Here is a 25,611-nt window from a genome sequence, read left to right on the forward strand (position 1 = left end):
ACACTCAGTTAGGGGACAATACACAAACAGCCAGTTTGCCTTTTCCAACAATAGGGGTCCTTGTTTAAGTACGCAGGATATCACGCCAACACACCGGCGTTATCTCCCCCGCATGTTGTTGTGGCATGGCTTTACAACACCCACATGCATCTATTACACTTGTGATCATTAGTTTGTGAATGCACACCTCTTTGCTCCAGCAGAGAGAGTTCTCTCCTGGGCCACATTCCATAGAACACAGCCTACTGGATCTCCCAAAGTCAATATGGCCCTGGCAACAAGGCTCTACCCTCTGCAGCCCCCCCCCCGACCCCCCTCCCTCTCTTCAACTATCTATCCCTCTCTGGCCGATTAGCAGAGCTGCACGTTGGCCAAAGATGAGTCAGCACTTTGCACCTTGGGTCCACCGTGTGAAATGAAGCTGCCTGCAGGGTAATTTCCACACTGAGTGTGTATGTGTGTGTGTGTGTATTTGATCCCATCTCTTAGGGACATGGCAGGGAAAAGAGTGGTTGAGCCAGTAATTGGCCATTTCAAACTACTAGCTGCAATGAATGCAAGAGGAGAGCTATACAGAAACTATAACACACCCCGGGGACACTTTCAGCTCACATGACAATACAATATACTGCTTTGTTCCCACTGATAGGAGACAGTGTTGTAATGGGGCATATGGCACTGGAGGCCTATTAACTGTTTCATATGCTGGAGAAAAAATGAGGCAACAAATGAGGAAAGAAATGTCACCAGTGCTGTGAAGAACAGGCAATTCAAAGCTGAAGGAGGGAGAAGAAAATACACAGGACTGAGCACAACACCAACAGGAGCACTGACAGTGTGGTGCGAGCACAAGCAGCAGATGAGTGATGAAGAGGAGGGTAGTTTTACAGAAGGGAGGCGAGGACAGCTGCTTCTATCCAAGCCACAGCAACCTTAGCTTACAATTAGTTAAGTCCACACCCAGAGCAGCGGGGGATAGTTTTATTTTTTGCTCTTTACGTTGGGTGGCTGTACAAAAAAAAAAAAGAAAAAAGAAAAAGGGAAGAAAAAAAAGCTGTAGCCCCTAGCTTGGCACACTTACCATCTTCCTCCTCCTCTCTGCAATCTGCTCCTCTGACTCCATCTCTACTTCATTGCTAACGGACGTTTTGTCTTCTAGATCCTCATATAATTCAGGATCCTGTAAGAGGAGGGGAGAGCGGGGTATGGAGCTTTATCATGGCTCATCAGTCAGTCTGGCTACAGACTAGAGGGAGACAGGTAAGAGTGGAGGAGGGGAGGAGGTGAGAGAGAGAGGGAAGGGGAGGGCCGGGGCCAGGGGTGGGGGGTGGTCTTCCAGACTGAACCATTTAGCAGCTGACACAATGTGACCAAAATCACTGTAATAATGGTAACTTCTAGACATTTCACTTCCTTTGTGGGGATGTCTCATCTCACACTCCTTCCTTAGGACTGTGACACAACTCACTGCTGTTCATTTCTGGATGTCTAAACCACACTCTCACCTCAGACAACTTAAGCAGTGTGACACACTGGACTGGTCTCTAAATGGTCAGGCACCTAATTCTCAAATCGACAAAAACAACAGGATTCTGATTTCAAACTCCTGAATGAACCCAGTTTTGAACAATTTGGCTTGGGCCAACCGCTTATCTGAAATGGACAACAGAGAGAATTTCTAATTCTGTTAACACACCCAAGACAAAGACCATTCACTGTTCATGTTAAATGTGTGCGCCTGCGCAAAGGAATAACAAGCTGCAACACAAGTGGCACAATGGTGTCTTGTGCAATGACAGTAAAATCTGAACTAAGTCATAAAATTATTAGCTGAGGGATCAAAGGTGAATGCATAAAGGGATGATGGGAGAAAGAGGGAACTAAAGAGGATGTATTGTAAAAAAGAGTGACAATGAAAAACACATGCACATAACATTTCACAGATCAAACAAAATTGCATGCATGGACCACAAGGATAAATGTATATTAAATCTGATATACTACAATAGACAAAGTCTAAACATGTAACACATGATCAGTAAAGTGTTAGAGAGTGTTGAGACTGGGTGCATTTGATGTTCATAAACACGGAATCTTGCCTGGTTGTTTGAGATGGAGAGGCGGAGAGGAGACAGTTTCCTCTGTTTGCCTTCGCCCAAGCTCTTGCCCTTCCCCTCTCCATCCAGACCCATGTTCTGGTTCTGGCCCTGGTCGTCCCGAACCGTCTCCTTATCCTTGCGACTCCCTCGACGCCGGCCTCCGGAGCCCAAGTTCTCTGTGGGCTCCATGTTGTGCTTGAGCACCGGGCACTCCTGGTTCCCCTTCACACAGGCACAGTCCACCTTGTATTTACTATGAATATTAGGAGACAGTGAAAGAAGAAAGAGAAAGTGAAATATGAAGTTAGAACACAAAAACATTTTGCCTTGCTGCTGCATTTTTAAGTTCACACCTCACAACTCACCAGCTGCCATAGTCAAAATCAAAACCAATGGTGATCTCTGTGCCCTTGATGATGGGTCTCAGTGAGTAGATATATAAATGCAACATGCCATCCTCGATGACGTGACGCACCTGACGGGAGGTTAAAGCAAAAAATTAGCGACAACTACTGGCTGATGGACACAAAGAGAAATGCAATATATATTTTATATATATTAATCTATTTGTCCAGTTTTTCAGGGACGTTTACTTACTTCGGAATTAGGGGTGCAGGAGCGACGGATGAAGCGTGCTTCGTTTCCAAAGCTGCGTGCGTCCACGCACATCTCCAGTCCATCAAATTTAGAATAAAATAACACAAATGGGTATGGCCTAAAAAGGGAAATGAGTGAGGTTAACGCTTAAGTGTTAATAAATCACAGAATAGCACCACCATGTGATGAACTACACAAAATAGCTATCCATGCCAAGTTCCCAAAATGCTTAACGTTGGCTAATTTGTTCGACCTACGCCAGAAAATGCAGCGGTATTCAATTTGCTTTCGTAAGAAACTAATCCAGGGAGACTTGCACCCTGACCTCTTGAAGAAGTATCCGTTGGCTTCAAACTGCTGTCGAAGCATGAACTTTCCCCTATACTCAATGATGAGGGAGTCTGGGGCCAAGTCTCGCACCGCCTTGAGGATCTTCTTGTTCTTTTGAACTTGACTCTGAGAGAGCGAGAGAGAGAGTCAGAGTCAGACATGAGTACGGATCCTGGACAGCCCACAGATTCAATTATGCCTGAGCCCAAAGAGAACTTTAGGAGACTGACGACATTCGACTTTACGGTACAGAGGGGATGCATGTTAATACCTCCACAGGGGGTTTGAAAGAGGCAGGGTGCGTGTTGTATGCCAGGCTCTTGCCGTCGCCTTGCTCTTTAACACGCAATAGGACCTGGACGTCCTCACTGTACTGATTGCTGCTGGCCTCCTCGTAACGCTCCATCCACGTCTTGATCTTGCTCTCCCACAGAGACGGGTGCTCTGTTGGCTCCTGCTCTGGAGCTGCACCCTGGGAAACAGAAAACAGCACAGTTGTTGGGAAATGTGGTTGAAGTTATGAGACAAGGCAAATACAGGACTCTGTACACAGTGGCTGTGTGTTGCATCTGCGAGTTTACCTTTACTCTGGAGGACTTTCTGGACCCCTCGCGGAAGGCCTTTTACAGAAGTAAAGAAATTGAAACCTTAGTGTCAATTGAGGTTCAAGCATACATCACATAATGTGCTTTGACTGCCGTCATTATAAATTAATTAGTCAAAGCTGACCTTTTTAGCTCGAGCAGATGACGCTGGAGGCTCTTTATCACCACTCTTTTTGCGTTTTTTATCAGCCTGCTTATTGCCAAGGCGCCCGGTAGTCAGGGTGATGGTGGTAGGTGTGTGTTGGAATGTGGAGTAGAGCTCTAGCGGCACCTCATCTCCACTCTCGGTAGCACTGGTGTCTCCATCTGAATAAAAAAAACACAGAAGCTATTAGAAGGGAGTACTGAGCCAATCTATAATAAGCAAAAGTTGCTGGAGGCTAGAAAAAGAAAGAGCTTGTCAAGTTACACTTGATAATGCACAATACAATAACGCAAGATGAGGCACATTATGGAACAGACTGAAAAATGAGTTTGCTTCTTGTCCAGCAGGTGTCAGTGTGTTCCAGGCTCAGGCTGACTTAAATGTGGCTGGCCTGCAGGGGGAGGAGGCTTCACCCTGACACAGCCTACAACCTGCTCTATTCGCCAACAAGCTGGCCATTTACTGCAGCAAGGAAACCAGTAAAAGCAGAACTGAAAGATCCATCTATGGGCTCTCATAGAAAACTTCTAACACCTCTTAATTTGTGTGTGTGTGTGTGTGTGTATGGTGGTGGTGGTGGTGGGGGGATGTCAATGTGTCAATAAATAGTGATGAAGAAGAATCACTTTATTTGCCATATATATTTTCACACACACACACACACACACACACACACACTGAATTCTTACTCTGCATTTAACCCATCCTAGGTTGAACACATATGCAACACCCAGCAAATTACATGCAGTGAAAGACACAGGAGCAGTGGGCTGCTGGGGGGGGGGGGCAATCCGGTGGGGTAAGTGAATCTGCAATCCTCCGAACAGAAGCCACTCCAACCTCTAGGCCACGGCATTTGCAAAGATGTTAAGGCAATCTTTATGAAAACAAAGACCTGCATATCCATCCGTGTGATCTTGCTCACCAGATAAACATTCACGTTTCCTGGTCTGCAGCAGGATGGCCCTCTCTCTGTCCAGGTGTCGAGGTTGGCAGCGTTCACACAGGTAGGTCTCAGGAATGTTCTGCCTGTCGATGCCCATGCAGTCTATATGCTGCCAGGCACTAATACAAAATGTAACAGAAGACTTTTAATAAACTTTTACATCACAGTTTGTTTAATTGTTAAAGATTAATGGTCAATAAGGTTTGCACCACAGGGGAACTGAGGATCGAGTCATCAGAACCGGGCTGTTACCTGCACTTGTCACAGCATATCATGTAACCGTCATCGTGAGTGAAGCCACAGATGCAGCGGGTGATGTCAGCCCCGTAGCTGCCATCCTCTGATGTGCTGAGCGTGGTGCCCCTGGATGCTTCGTCCTGGCCCCCTGGAACGAACAACCCCCCCTCTCCTTGTCGGATCAACATGGAGGGGGGAGGGGAGGCTGGTGGAGTGGGTGGGGGTCGCGCCCCATAGTTATGGTCCTGATGGAAGGAAGGAAGGAAGAGAGGGATAATGTGGTGTAGGTAAATTCACAAGTAAAATCACCAATATGTATCTGGAGCGGCTTTCAGAGTAATAAAGACTACCGATTCCCAGCTGATGGCATGCACGAAAGGACACAAATATCCTTACACTACTTGTTATTTCAATTATCAATTAATCTGCCAATATTATCATTGAATCTGCCAATATTACAATATTAATAATATGATCAGTGAATTATTTGGTCAATTCAACAACAAAGAACACATTACAATTTCCTAGAGCTCAAGTTGATCTCAGATGTCTAATTGTATCTGAATGACAATCCAAATAACAAAATTTACCGTAATCTAAGACATGAAAAGGCAACAAATTCTCACACTTGACAAGCTACCAAATGATTGGCATGTTTGTTGAAACAATGACTGTAACGATTAATCGATCAAAAAATATCTGATTCTGCATCAATCAGTCCGCCATAACTTCCTTCCCCAATAAAAAGATAAAGGAAGGCGGGTCGTTGAAGGTCAATGTTCTATTCTGGTCTGAATGAGCCACTCATTCTGCACTCAATGATTAACACAGAGGGAAGGCTCAACGCATGCATGTTATTTGTAATAAGGTGAGAGGCAGCAGAGCACTCACAGCGTATGGCAGGCCAATGTAACTGTGGGAATGGTGAGAACTGCTGCTGTAGATCTGGTGTGGGTAGCTGGACTTTTCCACCACCACAGGGCTGGCCTCCACCGATTCTGGTCTACTGGGCAGAAACACAAACAAAGAGGGCACGTTACTGTATACTGACAAACTTAGATGACAAGGTTACACAAAGTAATTGTTTTCTCTCAAACAGTGTGAAGAAGTGTGTTTGTGAGTGTGTATGTGTGAGTCAGTATGCTTAGCAGGGAAGAAGGGTTGCTGCTGCTGCAAGTAAGAATATGGATACATGCTATACTGCAACACATGAGGGTTGGTAGAAAGTGGAAGTAACTTAAGTACTTTACTCAAGCACAGCTCTGAAGAACTTGTACTTTACTTGGGTATTTCCTTTTCATGCTACTCTGTACTTGTACTGCAGTCAATTTTCACATTACATTTCACATTACAGTAAAGGTGGATACTTAAGCTTTTTTGCTTTCATATATATATATAAATACAAAACGTTGTTAGTGCGGGCTGTCTGATAAAGAGAAGAAACACATGTCGACTTAAAGTTTACATTCTATCAGGTTTGGGTCCTACACTTTGCACATCATTACATTTATCTCACAACGATAGTTACTGCATTCTTGTAAAGATTTTACTCAAATAAAGCATTTAATAAGCTTGTAGCGGGTTGTTGTAGAAGACTACATCAGAGGTTCCCAGTTTTGGGACCTCTTTAAAGTAGCTGGCGCCCCTTGTCACATTTCAGAGATCGATAAAGTTTGAAATTCTCTTGTTGTGTCACAAAAAGTAAAGACAGAGGGGGAAAAAAAAAACATATAAAAGTTGTGCAGTAGAATTTTTTCCACCTACTTAGCTACTGTATTGATAAATACTAAAAATATCACAGCCTCTCAGATTTAGCTTTTGGCCCACAGGAGGAAGCCCAACCCTTAGGTTTAAAACCTCTAGACGTAAGTAAATAACTTTATTTAAAATAAAGACAAACAACAGTAAAATGCTACTGCAACCCTGATGCAGCAGTATTTAATAACGTCATTCATTCCATCTGTTCCGTGCGCCATTTTCCCATAGAATGATATATATGCTTTTGATATCGAAAGTATATTTTGATTATAATACTTTTACTGCCTGCTGTCATGTCACCTTAGCTGGAAAACCTGGTAGCCAGACAAAATAAATGACATTTATACACCTAACCCCCATATCTACAAGATAGTCAATCATAACAAACATGATGTCTCTCACGAGCATAAAGCAGCACACACAACCATATTTTTAACCTTATTCATACCAAACCAGTACATCCACTTTCCCCAGGATCACAATGCAGTTAAAGAGAGAGAGCCTGTTTGACCGTTTGAGACCAACCCACCCTTATTATGACATGATTAATCTATTCTTCAGTTGCTGAGGGGGTGGCTTTGGAGGAAGAGGGAAGTTGGAAGTGGCAAAATGGATAGCATGAGACAAGATAGTCAGGCATGAAGAGAAGAAAAGAGAAAAAGAGGTAAGTTTGAGAAACTGTGTGCTACAGGACTAGCAAGATACATGTTAGGTTAAAAAAATAAATAAAAAGGAAGATAGTTGATGAAGGTACAGTAGCTACTCGTGATAGAAATCTTCACATGTTAAGGGTTCAATTATGTAAAAACATCACTTGATCCTCCTCTTTTCACAGAGCCCCGTCTAAAAACTGCTCCAAGGTCAGAGACATACAAACACCACTGGAGAGTGTAGCCATACGCGACAGCTGACAAGCTTGTTTCCCTCCCAGCTATCTCTCAAAACTAATAGTACACCTTCCACAAAGTAACTCCATGAGGGTGAAAACAAGTTTCCATGAACAGTGCAAAAAAATCCAAAAAACCCCAACACACAGAAAACCTCACAGAGTACACCGAACAGCGTCTCAGGTATAAGGAATGAGACGGGCACTAAAAATCTATGGGGACTCCAAACAGGCCATGCAGCATTTCTGTAAAACTGTTCAGCTTTGCTCATACTGTGACACCACAACCAAAGCTCCTACTCATAACAGTAACAAGAACAGGCTAGTATACATGTGGATTTTTAAATCAAGATTTTCTCCTTTCACGTACCTCCTTTTCCTTCCTTTCCTGCCCTCCTGATCTCACCCTGCTTTCAAAGTGAGTCCCAAAGTAAAGTGCCGATACGGTACCTGCGCGAGTCCTCCTCAGTCTTATTGCTTGTCTTGTTGCATGCTGTAAGAGCAATGTGCAACACTTCCTGTGTCTGTTGCTGCTCAAGTATTCACTGTCAAAGTGAAAACGTAAGTGCATACATGAGGTATGGAGGCGGACCCAGGGTAAGGTGTGTGCGTTTTTTTTGTGCGTGTGTGCATAACAGATGAAGTGCCACATGGCTGAATTTGTCTTAATGTTAAAGTGTGCAGTAAGAGCCTGACTTTCTGACTTTAGAATTTAAAAATCACACTTGACAGAGTGCATTAGGCTCAGTAACTTTTCTCTCATTAATAATTAACCAGACCAAAGTTTACACTTAGTTATACAGGGGGCATGTCTCAGTTAGTGTTCAAAGGAGGCATTTTACAAGTTCAAGAGAATTAGTCAGGCTTGTTCACTGTTTCAATTTGACCTACCAGTGAATTGGAGAGGAAGAAAGGCAAAGACAGAAAGGACACACAGCGCAGAAGCAGTGACAGTCAACTTCAGACAGAAGGCAAACAAGTGAGTCAGACTATGCAGTGGGAAGGAAGTAAGCATGTTTGAATGTATGTGCATGGCTGGAGGGCTTGTATCATTCATTTGTATCATGTTTCCACTCCGGGGACATGGAAAGGAGGGACTAGAGAGTCGGAGTACACATAAGTGGGACGGCTGTAGAAACACAGTCAGTCAAAATCAGACTGAACACATCTATGTGTCACACAAATGAAAAGGTAATAAGCAAGAGAAAGAACATTTTGGACCTGCAGTTTAAGTTAAGGTGGCAGCTAGGTACGTTCCATTCATAGCTCATAAATGTCAAGGAACAGATGTCATTTAAAATGCAAACACCTGCTGTGAGAGGGTGAAGAGGCAGAGTGGACAAGTGTGGAGAATGGAGAGATCAACAGCAGGAGGAAAAAGGAGCAGCGCTGAACAGCCGAAGGCAACGCCTTCACTCCTTGAGCGCTCCCACTTGCTGCCATGGTAACACTACGTATTCTGTCAGCGTGTGCGCGCACGCTGGGCTCTGTGTGTCGCCGTGGACACACACACTGCATTAGCCAACAGCTGGTCACGCCACTGCAGACTTCAGGGGGATGTGGAAAGGACGTGACGCTCCTTCGCTGGTGAGTAGCCAGCCTCACTATTCCAGACTCGGCTGGCGCACTCACAATAATCCAAAGAGACGTGTGTGTGTGTGAGTGTGTGTGTGTGTGTCCAGCAACCCTCTGTTCCTCTGGGCTGGATGGGACCTGCACAGCGGCAGGTGGTAGCCCCTTTCAAGCTTGTTATCTGCTTTTGAATAAATATGCAGCAGGCGATGGGACGCAGAGCTCGGATGGACAAAGAGCAAGTGAGAGTCAAGGAGAGGGGCTTACTCCTACCCCTGGTGGTAGCAGAGCTCCGTGGAGAGGAGGAGGCGGGGGGTAGGGGGGACGCAGTGGGACTGTTTAAGATGCCGTGTCTATGTGAGGACCACCTGTCACTCAGGGATGTGGCCATGGAAACAGGCCGTGCGCAGTGCAGAGGGGAGGGAGGGGAGTGGAGGGGCAGATACCATAGCAACACAAGCTGTCACGGCAACAGCTCTGATGGGTAGGGGAAGGATCGCACTCCTTTAAAGCGACAGGAGCCCCTCCATAAGATGATGACGTGCGTTGTGCTTTAGTCATACGAGAATCTCTTCCTTCATTTACTTGACCAGAAAAAGCCACAGCAATGCCCTTGACAAGACTATAGGAAACAGAGAGGAGGGGCAATAAGAGGCTTGTTGCCATGGCTCCATGCACCATTTCTGCTTTACTGACTCAGTGCAGTGTACACATGTACAAACACCAAGCTACAACATTAGAAAAGGATCTCATAAAAAAAAAAAAACAACTAAAAATCATGCTGTGTACCCATGCTTCACACAGTGAACGTTTTAATCACAGGTACCACACATACATCTCCATTCTAGGCATACTGCCAGTTTCACATGGGAAAGATGCAGTTAATAGCTGAACACAGGGAATGGCTGTGATGAGCAATAGCTAAGTGGTAGTATAATCAATGGCAAGACTGAACTGTCCAATGAAGCAGACGTACTGCAAATTCCTTTCCCATTAACAGTAACTTTGTACACGTGGGAGAGGATATCTATGTGGAGGTAACTGACTAAAACCAGAGTTAAAACAGAAAAAATGACACAACTGCCTTAGCCACTACAGAGGACATGTTGGGGCAAATGCAAGGGAGACAGAATATTATATCAAAATAAGAATGTCAGATGCTTCTGAATAACACAAAAGGCAGGTGAGAGATGGGAATGGTAACAGAAATAAGGTATAAGGTGGAGAGGAAAAAAAGAAGAAGAGTGAAACTGAGACTGAACTTCTAGCAAGGAAGAAGGCCAAACAAGGTACACAACAAAGAATGAAGGAAATTGTAAGTGAGGGGGCATAAAAGGTGTGAATAGTGAAGGCTTAGTGTGTCTGTAGGTGTTACTCACTCTGAGCCCGCAGCCATGTCCAGGTATGAGGTGTCTGCTGTGTCCACCCCTACTGGGATGACTATGCTCATGACGTTCTCTGCTGATCAGTTCTTGTCCTACTGAGTCCAGAGAATGGTAGTCCAAAACACTGAGGCATGCCAGCCACAGCAGTCATTGCAGACATCTAAGTGCATCCACAAGGCCTGAACATGTAGTAGGAGAGGATGGGAGGAAAAAATAAATGAAATCAGACAAACAGAAAGGGGACAAAGAAAATCAGTTAGTATTGTGTGGAAGCACAATCCTGCATAAACTGATTCAGTTCAACAATGTGTCATTTCTTTCATAACAAGAAAAAAAACACCTGCAAGATTGTGGTATCTAGCAAACCTGAATTTACAAATCATAGTGAAAACTGGGTATTTCCAGCACACGTTAATGCATGATTCATACTTTCAGATCAAGAACAGCATTTGGCAGGAATTCCCCTTTGACAAAGCTACCAAGCTGAGGTATTGACTGATGATAAATGAGAAGATACAATATTGTAAGGTGAAGCCTGAGCTGCTGCTGTGAACTGCGCTAAAGCGACCTCTACACACTATCTGCCAGGAATGCAGAAGGCTGCACTTAAAGGAAACTCCCACAAAGGGGAGCAAGAGAACACAGCAGCCAGCCGCCATGAAAGGAGGGAGGAGAAGGCAACAACACACAGAGGCCATTTTTCCCCCTCTGACTGAAGAGGACTGCTCTATTCTATGCACTCGCAGGCAAACATGCACACATCCCAACGTCCACACATTTTATTGATAGGGAAGCTTCAGTTTTTAAATCAATGCTACTGTTGGGATCTCTGGCTGTTCATGTGGAAAAAGCCGCTGTAATACCAAGTCATCAATAAATGACTACATTAGGTGTCAGGCAACAAATTTAATGTTCACTTGGTCCAGGAGTAGGAGGTTCGTCAGGCCAATAAATTCTACACTGGCTGATGCGAATCCAGACGGGAGCATATGTGTCAGTGTGGCTGCCCCTGATACAGAGAGCTCTGTTGATAAGCGGGATTAGTGGGGAGGGACAGATGCCGAGACAAAATAGGCTGGAGGTCACACCTCCGCCTGCTCGTGCACACTCGGGCCAAACAAAGGCTCAGATCACGGGTCGGGTGTAGATAGGCTCCGGGTTACAAAGCAGGGACATGTCATGTATCGAGTAGGGACATACTTCACACACTTAGCAAGCAGTAACACATGGCCACACTAAAACCTGTTTCCGCACGCCTATGAGGTATCAGCCCAGTCCGGCTTAAGCTTGTGCTCTGAAGCACTCACACAAAATACATGTCTCCACAAACAGATGTACATGTACTGCCTCTTTCCAGGAAAGCTGTATTTCATTGCCAGTTTAGCTGTCAACTGTGACAGCATGGTTTCCATCAAGGATAATCTCAGTTCACAGGGAGAAACAGTCAATTTTTTGTTAATTTTTTTTAAAATAGCAAAACAGTTGTAATTTCAAACACTAACTGAAATTGCACTATTCGAGCCAGCAGGACTGCTGGGAGGCTCACAGATATGACAGCTGTTCGGCCCAGGCCTAATTAATAGGAGGGAGAGGACCCCTGTGTGCCTGTGTGTCAGCCAAGGCTATTGATGGGATCACCCTCCAAATTTTCTTCTGATTCTGTGTGCGCTGACTGAGTTAAACAGCATGGCTCTATTACCAGCAGGGGAATTTCACGATTGAGGCTAATGTAATCAGAACACTTTCAGCAAGGACAGGACAGTCTGCCAAAAACACTGAAATGACAAGCTCCACCTCCTCTGTATTATTTGAGAGGCCCCATATGTTTAAGCACTGGTAAATAGCTTCTCTTCAAAGCAGCCTGTTTGTTCCCTAATCCACTAGGTTCGTCTCCTCTTCATCCAAGGAATCCAGCTGTCACTAGTAAGGAATGCACACACAAGCTCACGTTCGCACACACACATAGCCCCCTTCATACAGACTCAGATAACCTCTCGCCCTGTTCTTTCAAACATTCCTCTCTACAAGGAGGTTCTCAGAGCTGTGTGCAAACATACGGGCATTGCACTGCTGCCAGACACAGTCAAGACGGACAAAAGGCGGGTGGAAAAAAGAAAACAAGTACAGTACAGCAGCATTCCTGACTAAATCTGAGTTGCGCTATGACTGCCTCTTCCTGCTCCTCCTACTTCCTCTAGAAGAACTGCCCATCACGCTGGAGAAATGCAGCCAAAGAAAGGAAAAGAAAAAAGAAAAAAAAAACATCCCCCCCTTCCTGTGCCCAGTCACCCCGCCCAGCCGGATTTCTCTCCCTCCTCTGTGCATTTCCTAAATAAACCTGAGACAGTAATGCAGAGCGAAGGGGAAGGGGAGTGTCGCAGACGCAGTTCCCAATTACTAGGAGGCAGGCAGAGACCATTTAAAGCCACCTTTGGCCAGATCCACTGCTGTTATGGAAACACATGCGAGGAGCGAGGGGTGGGGAAAAATGGGGAACATGCACAGGGGAGGGTGAACAGAAGAGGGACAAGGACCTAAAGAGACATGTAGCGAAAGCAGCGGAAAATAGTAAAACAAGCCACAGAAGGGAAGTGGTTGCGTCTTGTTCCTTTAAAACTGTTCACCTTCCATACACACTCTGAACCGATTTCCTCGCACTGTAGGGAGCTTTAGAAATCATCCATAGTCCCTCTATTTCAGAGGGCAGCGGGGTGGGGGAGGTGTACGTAGGGTCTGTCTGACAGTGACGCAACACAGCCTGGACCTGGGTGGACTCTGGGTGGCAGAGTGGAGCACATAGCGTAACCCAGTCTCTCCCTCTTCTCTTCCCTCCCTCCCTCCCTCAGCAAGGGGACACAGTCACGTCATTGTGTGGGGAATAACTATCCTTTTAAGACAGAACTACACTGAAGTCAGTGAGGGAAAACCCACACAATCACATTCAAACCATGCTGCTACAGACAACAGCTTTCCTCTCTCCTCAGTTTATTACCACTGCTCTATGTGTAAGTGTTTTCATTCTTGTTTTCGCAGCCAAGTCTCGGCAGATTATGTTTTTCGATAAGTAGGAGGAGCATGAGAAAATGAGGGATTCCAACTGAATCCCACAGCCCCCCTACCAGGCTGATGTGACTTCACACCATCCTCATAGCCGGCTGCAATGACTCAGCTCACGAACAAACGGATAAACCAAACTCACACAAATACAGTAATATACACAGGAAGCATGACCCAGATGGAATGTAGGCCTGGCTCTCTTTTTCACAGTACCCACAGCGGGACACATCGCATCTGCCCTGTCCTTCATAAATCAGTGTGCCCATTGCTGCCAGCTCTCCCTCTGCACTCAAGCACTGAAGGTGAAGTCATACATCAATACAGCAGGGGATATGGATTTGAGAGTCCGCACAAGCGCTTTGTGGCCACATTAGGAACTGTGTTGCTGAGTGCAAGCCAATACCTCATCAGATTATAAAGATCAGTCAACTCAGAAGAGTCAGATGATGAGGAAACAGCTGTGTTGCAGTTTTCATGCCTCATAACTAGGTAACAAAAAAGGCTCAGGGCCAGCAGGGCAGCAGACTGACGAAGAAACAAAATAAGTAAATTTATGAGGTTTTCAGGGCTACACTTCATGTTTATTTCACAGTGTTCATGGAGCTGCTACTTTAAAGTGCATCACAACAGGCTTGGTAACCGCCATGTTGCCAATGTTTTATCTGCATGGAAACTTTATACATGGTTGCTGTACTCTGTGATGGGATAAGATTTTAGACATGCATATAGCATCCTAAAAACAAAACTCAAAACAGCATCCTCTCCTCAGACAGTGAAAATCAGAAGGAACAGGGTCTGGCACCAAAGCTGGGGCAGCCCTCCCGTAGTCTGAGTAATGTCTGTTCAGGGAACCCCTGGGGCACAATCTCGCCATCTCCCTTTTGCGCCTGCTTACAGGGTATCAGTGCCAGGCCCTGTGTGGTCAAAGGTTACATCCTTTAAAGATTTGGTATACATTACATTAAACAAACCGATTCACATCAAGCCGAACTTTTATCTTTGTGACTGAACTTGTGAAGGCCGATATGATTTTGTGTCTTCATCCTGAAAAGCTATCCTCATTAACAGAGATTATCAGGCACACGTGATATTGCCAACCAATAACAGCCTTTGGAGAATGCAATGTGCATCTAACTAAATAATATCTGAGCTATGCATGTATATCCATGTCTGTACAAAATGGGGAGACGCTAGTCAACCTCTCCCCATTTTCTCTTCAAGGCAAAAGAATGGTAAGAGCCACTCAGGTCCCATTACAGCAATGTTTGGGGATCAATTTCACGCCTCGACTGCAGTACCGTTACATCACCAACATTGATGGCACTCTTTATTTGGCCCATCCTGCCTTGTGCTACAACCCGTGAATGCAATTGTAACATAGGAAGGAGGTTTGGGAGGAATAGTAGTGCTCCAGTCACAGCAGCGCCAGCCCAAGAGCCACCTGTTGGGGAGGCAGCTTGCTAGTTTTAAATAGGGATCTGTTACGGCCCAGCTAGCAGCACAAAACAGGTCACCTGAGCCCTGGCTTCTCCTCCCAGCTGGGATACCATGTGACTGTGTGGAGCCTCAGAGCCAAGCAGCTTTGTCTGTGGGTCTCTCAGGGTCTGGGTACCATACAAGTGAAATCACTGGAGACCAGGCCACAGACACACAGCTTCAGCCCACATGGTGAGGTGGGCATCTACAGAGATACACACTTCACTAACACAGAGGTGCTACTGTTTCATAGAGGAGAGTTTATTGTCTGGAGACAGGGAAGAGCACAATAACAAAGGGAGCTCTTCCAAATATAGGAAGTGTCAAAGAGAAAGCTGATGAGGCTGTGGCCTTCAAATGCCCTATTGATATGTCAACACTGCAACAGACACTGTGTGCACCTGCTTCTTTAGTGTCTCTTCTTCTCCTCTTATGAGCACAACAAAAATTGAAAAGTTTTGAACTCAGCATTGGCTAACTGATCACATGTTTGTCTGGAGGTTTCAGAGAGAGGAAAGGTGTGTCATCTGAGACTGCTATGACTCCCTGCTGCCTACCAGAGTGCTCGGTCCCTATGGCAGAGGGGGAGTGGCATCTCACCTACTGTCACCATCTCTGTCAACACAGCAAGCAAACACACATTTTGTTGCACAGGGCAACAAGGCACATGTACAGCCAGTCATATATTTAATGCCGTCTGTTGCAATATCATGTAGACAGCAGAAAAAAAGGCACGAGTATCAGGACAAAAGCCTCTGCTCCTTTACAAGGTAGAACAAGACAGCTGGGGATTTGTGTGTTATGTAGCAAAGAGTGATTAAGCACTGTAGGGCCCTCTTACTCATCTAGCAGTAATGAAGCTTCCACAGTAGAAAAGACCCTTTGCCACTTAATACTATGTGAACATTGAACCATATCCACAGGCAGAAGAACTTCATTAAGATGACATGGACACTCAATGGACAGTAGCTATGTAGATCATTCAAATGCTTTAGCAATGTTTAAAATAATAATATGCATAATGATACAGTGGCTTGAAACTGACCTTGTTTTTGTTGCCTATTTCATGTGGTATGTTTGCAGAGGGCTAAAGGCCTGTGTCTTGCATTGCTCCAGCTACTGCCAGATTTTCTAGACAAACAGGCACCTCTGCATGACACTTCTATTAGAATAACACTGTATGTATGCACTGACGTTGACAACAATCGAAGATATTCACAGAACACCTATACAGCTGCTCACAAACATGTGATTACATATACATTACTGCATGAAAATAAGCAGGAGGGGATTCACAAACAGACTCCTGAATTGAGCAAAGTGCCAAAGTTTGTCCCACGGGATAATACAGAGGACTGGACAGCTGTGCCAGACCACTGCACAACTTTGGCTTGAAAACACTATCCTCCTACCAGCTTAACTTTGGTTCCTTCTGTGTTTTAAAATTTTAATATGCAAATATCTGATGATACTATGGTTAAAATGCTATTTTATGGCTGAAATCACAAACCCCAATACAGCTGGAAAAATGAAGCCAGCGGGGAGCACTTTGGTGTGCTACAGCATTAAAAAACATTAAGTTTTAAATATAACATATTGTATAAGGCTGTGATGAGGCTATCTGCAAGTAGTAGTGTTAGCATTAGAATCTGACAGCATTTTTTTACTTTAATACACTTGGAAGTGTGTGCTGTGTTGGTTATAACATTACATAGGGAAAGATAAATATCAGATCAAAACAAAGACAGGGACATCCATGTCATCTTATGATGTCTAATTTGCTATGAATATAGAGTACAAACTAGGTTATTTTTCATGTAGTGGGAGTAAACTAAAATTTCAAGTGTCAAACTATCCACTTAACACCTTCAAATTTAAAATAATAATTAACATCACAACTAACCAACTTACATCCCGATAAATTTCAACAGAATTTTGAGAGCATTTCTATCATACTACGGGGGATAAATCAAAAACAGAAAAGAGAAAATTCAGACCATGGTTGAGGGGGACAAACGACATATTGTTAATCTTGTAAAGATGATTTTATGCAGGTGATAAGTAGCAAAGGAGCAAGTCTGCAGGTTTTTTTTTATTTATTTACAGACCTTTATGCTGTCGAAAACGGATCACATCAAATCAAAGCGCTCTTTACGGTATTTTGCAGCTGCGAGTATTTATGTGTAATTTTCTATCACAATAATAGCATAAGCCGTGACGCATGTTACAGGAATACTATGCTGTTCGTTTCGGGAATAACGTTAGGCACCACAGCATCAGTGACTATTACCATGACAAGCCAAAAAGTGCAGTATTATCGAGGTACGATCTAAATTATTTGACGTTGTTGGTATGTCGAGCCTCAACTAAAACAAAAATCATGTGTTGTGTAGTTGCTTCCCAGTGAGTGTGTCGGCGCTGCAGTCAGTCCTGCCGATAGGGGTGTGGAGGGTACAACGTTGCTATTATGTTACCACAACACCCTGGTGCTGTCGCCATTTTCATAGCGCTTTTCTCAGGACGGCGAGACAATCGTGTGGCCAGGGGAGCCTCGCCATGGGAAGAAAATCCCCAAGAATGCATTCAATCGCCTCTTTCATACACTCTACCTTAAGTATCACTCTGTCGGTACAGTCTATGTGTTATTACTTTTAGGGTTTTTTGTGAATTCGTCGAAAGCAAAGCCAGTAAGCTAATCGGCTAGCAATTATGGCCAGCAATGGCCTTTGGAAACGTAGCAGGCTAAATGTGAAGGCATTCGGAATAGGGAGGCAACCGAAGCAAGAACCGCCTTAAATTTAATTATATTAACTGTTAAGCAGAAGGCGAAAGAAGCAACGTTTGACACAGTAACACCTGGGATATCTGTTCTGTGCCGTGACTACAGGCCAAAAATAACCGCGGAATGCAACGTACAAAGCTAGCGGTAACCAGCGGAGGCTAACGGAATAATGCGCTGTCCATTTGAGTTAGCATAGTGAGCTAGTACCGACACGAAAGAAGTGGATTAATACTTGGCTCGTCACAGACAGGAAAGAGCGACAGTATCAGCGTTGAGGGATAACTGCTTGAGGCAGAGCTGACTGCACATGCATACGGTAATTTGTTTCAGGTCAGATAAAACAACCACTTGCGACAGTACAGTTCAACATGGCTATGGTTGCCAATCGAGATGGAGTTACAAATTGTATGACTGGGGCGAGATGCCCAAATGGAACATCCCCTCCCCCACGCTTGCAGCAATTCAACCCAATACACACTAAATCTAGCTGGAGTAATCTCGAAATGTGTTTAAAGTCTGGCAATAACTAAATAGTTGTCAGTTCCTCGTTTATGATTGGACATTTTCTTGATTTCATCTTGTCATAACTACGACTCTATGGAAGCTCAATAGCCTGTGAGGTTACTACGCATTGTAGCTAGGCATTTAAGCTATTTAGTCAGTATGTCATGCTTGAGGTTGACAAGGACGTTATTTATACATTATGTGTACATCTGTTTACGTGCATGTAAAACTCACTGTTATCTAGCGTTGAACAGTGGCATATAAAATTTCCCCGAACGGAAATAACATTCTTTATTTGCTCTGGGTGAGCAAAATAAAAGCCACCACGACAAATTCAAGTTTGTTACTAAAGCTAAATGTACTGTTCTCGTGCTGGGTGACAGTGTCGCAAACATTGTTTTCAAGTAACAGAAGGTGTCCAAAAAGAACTGGCGCGATTGCTGACAGCTGCAGGTTGCAAAAAAACCCAACCTAATATAAAGTAAATTAAATGGTTGAAAATAAAGCGCGTAGTGTTTCAGGCGGTCACATTATTTACAGTGAAATGGATGAAACCGTGCGCAATATGGCCCGCAGTGTCACTGTGTCAAACTAAACATCAACCGTGTCCCCGCTCTGGCTCTTGTGATACTGAAATGCGAATAATATTGTGACATGTTTTAAGGACAAGATCACTGCTGGCAACGCTAACTGTTGTTGAAAAAGTGTATGTTCTAGCGGACACGATACAACGTTAGGCTATGGGACAAGCATTAATCTAATAATTGCAGCGTTTTCGCCTTAAGTTGCTCATAACGTTAATGTGTATTTAGCATCGAGACTGCTTTCAATATGTGGCATGTAATCACAATGATCACTGTGACCTGTAAATAATATTAACCCGATAACTTTCTATGACGCCTCGCTTATTGTCGCACGATCAACGAAAAGTCAGAGCCCTGCTCTGTCTGAGTCAAGCTAATTTGAGCTAGTAGCATGCGCTAGTTAGCAAGAGGTCTCCTGGCGTTACGCTTGCCAGCGTGACACTTACATTGAAAACTTACGTCATCTGGTTAGCTGTTTTCAAATTTTGCTTAATGTAAATATCAACAAAAAGAGACTTAATACCCACAGACCCTGAACTAACGATGTTGATCAGCCAGCTAGCAAGCTAACCTCAGCTGATACTACAACTACCTTAGCCAGCATCAGCATGATGTACCTAGCCAGCTAACTAAAGCCAACAATACCCTTCCAGGTCGGATTTGTGATCACCCTACAACTACCACTCAGTGCAGTTTACTTACCGTTTTATGTCCACTCTGGAGGATTTTAATAGCGAATAAGGGGACCTGGGTAAGACCCCCGTCGCTCTGCACACAGCTTCCACAACCAAAACAATACTTCTGTCCACACACTGCGGATCCCTAGCAAAGCTTTTAAATGTTTGTATTGAAACGTGTCCTCTAAAGAGTCCTTTCCTGTGAAAAATCCATTGCCTCTTGTTCTACGAGGTGACACGGATTTGACTAAAAATAAATTCGAAACCGTTAAAACTATGCCCTAGTCAACGGCGACTTTTTAGAAATTAGATCCCCTCAAACCAGCCTCTTTTCCCTTTGCAAAAATGGCGGCCCTGCCAGGACTGGCGAGACTCCGCCTCCCCCACGACCCCCCCTCCCTTCCCATCACTAAACCAGAGCTCCGCCTCCACACACTGCGGGGTTACCCCCCCAGTTTCACAGGGGCGCCGTGACCGTGCCCTATGCGCGTTCTCATCTGTGCTTCTTCAAGTCTTTGCTATTTCTGTCGTCAACGGACTGGATTTATCTTGTACTGCGCTCAAGATTATTCTTGTAAGATGGACCGTTAGCCTAATATTAAGGATGGGCCGTAGCATGTGAAATAAGTTACAAGTCATAATTAAACTCGCTGAAATCATAATACATAGCCAGCACAGCGCAGTGTGCTGGTAACTTTAAGTCCGTGCTATCTTCAAGATTATCTCGAAAGTGAAGTCAGCTGTGGGAATGTTTTTAGCAGGAGGTTTTGTTTAAGCTAATTGTTATTTCCTCTCCTGTTTCCTCTTCTTCCTCTCAGGGTGAAAGAGGTACACAGTCTGAGCCTGGTAATGGGTATGCCACCTCAACGCGAGCCCACATCGCCAGTTTATATTAAGTTTAATCTCCTCAGTGCTGTTTGTGTTTTTTAGGTCCACATGCTGACATGTGGACTGACCATCTAAACAACGCTGGCTGTATAGACCAGTCCAGACAGTCTATCAGTACTTCCCTAAGAATGCTTGGAACACCCAACAAGGTTAAAAAAATCGAAATGGGACTATTTAGGACCAAAATGCTTAATTTTGCAATTGACATGGCTGAAAGGGAGTACCTAAATCCGCTATCCAACGCAGTAGGAGGCACTAAGCCGTTATGTAACCCCTTATACAAGAGCAGCATTTTGTATATTGAGCTGATGTCAGGAAGGGATAGCCTGTGAAACACTGACCAGCAAGATAAATCATGGACAAAGAAAACAGGCTAGACATTCAGAGGGCTGCAGCGTTATTGAAGCTGTCATAAATCACATAGGTCCTACATGTTCCTGTAGCTGAAAGTCAACAAAATGCATTATTCACACTGGGTTTGGAGTGCAAATGACAGAATAAATCCGGGGGATATACAAACTCACTTTGCTTAGCCTTGCAAACATTTGATTTTAAAGAATTTGCTGTAAAGGCATACTAACATGCTACTCAAGATGTAGAATTTTAAAACTCCCAAACTAAAGCATGTGTAAAATATTATTTTCCTTTGTGTCTGCTTTGATAATAAGACCAAGGAGCAGCTGTAATTTACAACCTTTTTGATTTATTTACCAACCATATCATTGGACGTAAGCTGAGACGTATTGGACAATGTAAAAAAAATAATTCTAGCAATTTTTCTGCAGTATTATTGCTTTGTTAAATCGGCTATTGTCACCTCTACGGAAATATGTAGAAATCCCTTTGACATCATATGTTGAGAGAGGATGTTCTCATCGTTTCCATTTACCGACCCTCCCCCACTCTCATCCGCATCCCCCCACGCATGCGCACTCGTACAGGACCGCTGCAACGGTTGGTGTACGGGCAGTCAGGCTGTTTGAAAAGAACTTAGGGGAGGACGCAGGTAAAAGTTGGGCTGATCGAGCCACACGCACTCGCTTTTAAACGGAAATGTTCGTAAACGGCTGTGGAGCATGCAGCGATTAATTACTATCGAGCTTTTTTGGAGAGGATCACATTTATCCATAACCGTTGTGTCCATCGCGTTTTCCGTCTGAAGATCATCTGACCTATTCCTATGTTAAGATAATGGCTCCCAGTTGGTGGGAGATTAATAACTGTCCATAAGCAATTGATGAAAGTGGTTATTTTTAAGAAATGGTTGGTTTCTGATGACATCATGCAGCTAGTATTTGTGGGCGGGCTCTGAGCTGTGAGGGGAGAGGGGCGCAACCGGAGAGCAACTACGACCAGGCGCCATTAGGTACCAATGTAACGTGTGTGTATTTTAATTTCTTTAAAGAGGCTTGTCGATGAGTAAAGGCTATGTAGGTCGACACAACGATATGTCCTTTGTCCATGAAGTGGAAAATGGACTATTTGCGTCGGTCGATAGGAAGTACTTCCTTTCGTCAAACGAAATCAGTTAATGTTTTCGACAGGGAACAAGATGGCGTCAAAGATTCTTTTCTTTGAGTGCACGGGTCGAGCACTCATGGGCGGCGGCGCCGTGCGCGTTCTCGCCACAATGTTATTATTTCCTGTTTTCATATCCTGAGAAGTTGGCGTTCTTACTTAAAACCACAGCAGCAAACCCAGCGGTGACCCGTGTACATATGAATTTGCATCTGTATGTGGTAGTGGACTTCCCGTCAAAACCACAATGTTGGCATGAAAATGTGGTGCAAAGGAGAACCCTTGACCATTTTTATGTATCAGTTTTGGGTGATTTGGTGGTTCCTGTATAACACAGTTACACAAGCACTTCTTTTCCTCTGCCATCTTCAAACCGATACTAAACGGTTTAAATCTTAAACTGTGTAATCTCCCATACGAGGTACAGAACAGAACATCATTCAGACAAACGCACCCTTACCAGGTTTGTTTAGCTTTTGACCCCATCTAGTGGACCATGAGGGTAAAACGGATGTATTCATCTTTTCCCCTTTTCATTTAGTAGTCTTTTCAGTGGAAACTATAACATTTGGCAGTTGTTTATGTAAGCCCACATTTTTACTTAGTTTTTATTTTATTAATTTATAAATATTTTAATCTGTAATTTGTGTTTTTTTGCCTTCATGCTCGTCGGTTTTAATGTTACCATCGATGCGTTTTAACTGACATAATGACAGTTGACTTAATTGACTTTAACTGACTTGAAATAAAGTAAAAGTAAGTGTGGTCGACATTGTCAATGCAGAAAGGATGCATAGATAAAAAGTCGTTTCTGGAGTAGAACAAAAGGGGGCGCAGTGTTTTTAAAATGTAATTTCCATTCAGCCAATTAGAACAGAGTATCAACGCATGTTGTCAATCTCTATCCAATCACAGCTGCCGTTGTTGGGAGGTCCTTTATTGACAAGGGGAGAAGGTGACTCCTCGACGAGCAGAGTAGCAGTTCGCAGAAATCTGAACGCAGAATCCAAAAGAAGACCGTTGTTTTTTTTGTTTTTAGAAAAGCAACCATGTCTTCTTTTGGAAGGGCGCTGGGAGTCCTCCGAGCGGGAACACGGCTCGTTACTCGCGGTCCGCAAAGAATAACGACCAGAAAGTAAGTATCGCCAAGCTCGCTAGCATCTTAGCAAGTCGTCCCTGTGGTTTAGATAACGCAGCGTCGACAAGTAACACAACAGTAAATGAAAAGCATTCAGTTGTTACAACTCATAGTGCCATAATTCTAATCGATAATCTATCAGATATTGACTTGTGTGTGTTTTCTATCGTTTCAGGGCCGGCGGGGGGCCGCACATTGAGCCACAGTACAGACAGTATCCCCAGCTAACGAAAAAACAGAAACTTGAGTCAGAACTGATCAGTGGTGCCATGTGGTTTTGGATCCTCTGGCACTGTTGGCACGATCCTGACGCAGTCCTGGTGAGTAACCATGTTTTATACACTATTCAGCTCTATCTGCGTTGAGCATGACGCTCTAATGCAGGTGGATGCGGATCCAAAACACGATCCTGGAAACTTGTCCCAGAAAGTGCATTTTAATTACGAAACTGCTTATCAGCTGGCTCTGGGTTTCACAGTGCGGGGAGGAAATGTGTACAATACAATTGTATTAGAATAAGAAGCTGGAGTACATTAGAAATAATGTAAAGATATTAAAGGTAATGCAGCAATTGAGGAATTATGACAGGTATAGCACAGAGCTAGTTTATTTTATTGTCTGTCAACATACTGTTTAATCATACATTGATTATTTGTCTCATAGAAAACAGTGGATTTTTTTTGGGGGGGGGGGTTTAAACTCCTGTCTCTTTTACTGATCACAATCTCAGAGTTGCCTCATTTTACTCTAAGCTGCAGGGAAGGAGTGTAAAAGCATCAGCGCTGTCAACAGTCATTATGTTTGTGGGGTTGAAAACTACGCTTCTGTTAGGTAAAATTACCTTTAAGTACAACATGAAAGCAAGCCACATACATTATTCCACTGACCCACTGCATAGCCGTTGCATACTGCATACTTTTGTTCCGGTCAGGATCTCCTGGAAGTGAGTGTAGTTCGAGTTTCAGTCCGATTGCGTGAGCTGATTGGTCAGTGTTCTCGCTGTTGACCAGTTTTGATCCATTTGCATCAGAGCAGTTGAGCTGTTCAGCATAGGTTACCATGGCGATCCACTCTGGTGAAAAGTGAGACAGCTTTGTGATACAGGAAAACTCGAGTTAAGCCCAAAGGCAGCTGGTCATCTCGTTGGTCTTACTTCTTTTAACTCTGGATGTGAATTGAAAATGTTAAACTAAAGGTTCTTCCCTCCTCTGTAGGGTCATTTCCCCTGGCCTGATCCCTCCCAGTGGACAGATGAGGAGCTTGGAGTCCCACCAGATGACGAGGAATAAGGTGATTTCATTAGTTTCCCATGCTTACCAATCAGGATGGATAAGAGTTTTGACTTGCACATTATGCAGTCCAGAAGTAGGTTATATGAGTCATTTACAAAAAGATCTGATTCTGTTAGGGTTGGTTTGCAACCGTCATCTTTAATATTTAGAAACAAGCCTGAATTATTTTAGCTGTGATCAGGTGAGGATCTCCAAATCCATATTTGCGTCCTACTGTGCGTATGAATATCATTCTCATGTTAGGAATGAAAAAGTAAGGAGATGTTTTGCCAGTATGTCTGTGGAGGACATTTTTAAAAACCCTTTCATTTGTCATGGTAGAACGAGGACGTTTTCATCCTCATTTGACTCAATGTCAAGTCCCAGTAAAAACATTTTTATCATGATTGGCACTTTTCACAGCAGAGATTTTGAGTTGTCATAGTAGGAAAATCACAGGTGTTGGTAATTACATTATGGTGCTGTTCTCTTCAGTTGCCCCGTAACCAACGTAAAGAGTTGGTTCAGTAACTAAGTTATGGTATGTTTTGTGTCTGATGGTCTTGCTGTTTTCTTTAAACCTCACAATGTGAAGCAGTGAACAGTTTTTTATGCACACTAAACTAAAACTACTGCAATCAGTGTGAGCGTCTTGAAGATCTCATTGTTGAAACTGCTATATTGAGGTGTTGATTCAAATGTGATCATGTTGGAGGCTGTGGTTTGTGGTGCTGTTGAACTTTATTGCATTACACAGTAAATAAAAATGAAGCATTAAACAGCAGCGCAAACCTGAGCCTCCAAAGTGATCAATCAGTTCACTCAGCACTTCTTAAAATTAGTTTCGACAAAAACTGAACATTGTGAGGTGCAGCTACTAAACTGACAACTTGTATACGTTTTCATTTCTGTTCATTGTTGTAATCAGTGTCGTGTGTCTTTTTCTGTTGAAGGTCAGCATGACGGATCCAAGCTGCTGCTCAAGTCTTTGTGGAAATCTTCAGGATATTCTGAAAGTCAGTGTTGTACATAGACTAATAAAATTAACTTTAAATATGCTAATCTGATGTGTTATTGTGAACTAAATCACAACTGCTGTGTTAAAAAAACAGGAGGTCCTGACTGGTTCAGATTAGTTTTTGGACTCTGTTTGACA

At 43.8% G+C, this 25,611-nt stretch overlaps 2 protein-coding genes across 9 annotated transcripts in view; one reads left to right on the plus strand and one right to left on the minus strand.

Moving 5' to 3' along the window:
• kmt2e (lysine (K)-specific methyltransferase 2E) overlaps window positions 1-20,030 on the minus strand; it is a 28,440-nt gene extending 8,410 nt beyond the window's left edge. Inside the window, exons 1-13 of one of the 5 annotated variants that reach the window (XM_046378947.1) lie at window positions 19,666-20,030; window positions 10,555-10,739; window positions 5,851-5,962; window positions 4,975-5,204; window positions 4,702-4,841; window positions 3,756-3,937; window positions 3,608-3,646; window positions 3,298-3,498; window positions 3,022-3,152; window positions 2,697-2,814; window positions 2,465-2,574; window positions 2,100-2,352; window positions 1,082-1,180 (exon numbers count right to left, since the gene is read on the minus strand). In XM_046378947.1, the coding sequence (XP_046234903.1) occupies window positions 1,082-1,180; window positions 2,100-2,352; window positions 2,465-2,574; window positions 2,697-2,814; window positions 3,022-3,152; window positions 3,298-3,498; window positions 3,608-3,646; window positions 3,756-3,937; window positions 4,702-4,841; window positions 4,975-5,204; window positions 5,851-5,962; window positions 10,555-10,625 (1,686 nt within the window). In that variant the 5' untranslated portion in view covers window positions 10,626-10,739; window positions 19,666-20,030. Of the gene's footprint in view, window positions 1-1,081; window positions 1,181-2,099; window positions 2,353-2,464; window positions 2,575-2,696; window positions 2,815-3,021; window positions 3,153-3,297; window positions 3,499-3,607; window positions 3,647-3,755; window positions 3,938-4,701; window positions 4,842-4,974; window positions 5,205-5,850; window positions 5,963-7,973; window positions 9,838-10,554; window positions 10,740-19,665 lie in introns of those variants that run through there. The other 4 variants (XM_046378948.1, XM_046378949.1, XM_046378951.1 and 1 more) reach the window with 4 other exon arrangements.
• On the plus strand, window positions 17,749-25,517 carry ndufb2 (NADH:ubiquinone oxidoreductase subunit B2). Of its 4 annotated transcripts, none has more exons than XM_046378958.1 (5): window positions 17,749-18,191; window positions 23,086-23,181; window positions 23,360-23,504; window positions 24,399-24,474; window positions 25,409-25,517. In XM_046378958.1, the coding sequence occupies exons 2-4, from the start codon at window positions 23,096-23,098 to the stop codon at window positions 24,471-24,473; spliced, it is 306 nt and encodes a 101-aa protein (XP_046234914.1). In that variant the 5' UTR covers window positions 17,749-18,191; window positions 23,086-23,095; the 3' UTR covers window position 24,474; window positions 25,409-25,517. The 4 variants fall into 4 exon arrangements, with proteins under 4 accessions (XP_046234914.1, XP_046234913.1, XP_046234911.1 ...); XM_046378957.1 differs by lacking the exon at window positions 17,749-18,191 and adding an exon at window positions 20,160-20,214; XM_046378955.1 differs by lacking the exon at window positions 17,749-18,191 and adding an exon at window positions 21,401-21,534.
• Window positions 25,518-25,611: the final 94 nt, after the last annotated feature.

The sequence above is a fragment of the Scatophagus argus genome, chromosome 22 (assembly GCF_020382885.2).
Source record: "Scatophagus argus isolate fScaArg1 chromosome 22, fScaArg1.pri, whole genome shotgun sequence".
Classification (NCBI taxonomy): domain Eukaryota; kingdom Metazoa; phylum Chordata; class Actinopteri; family Scatophagidae; genus Scatophagus; species Scatophagus argus.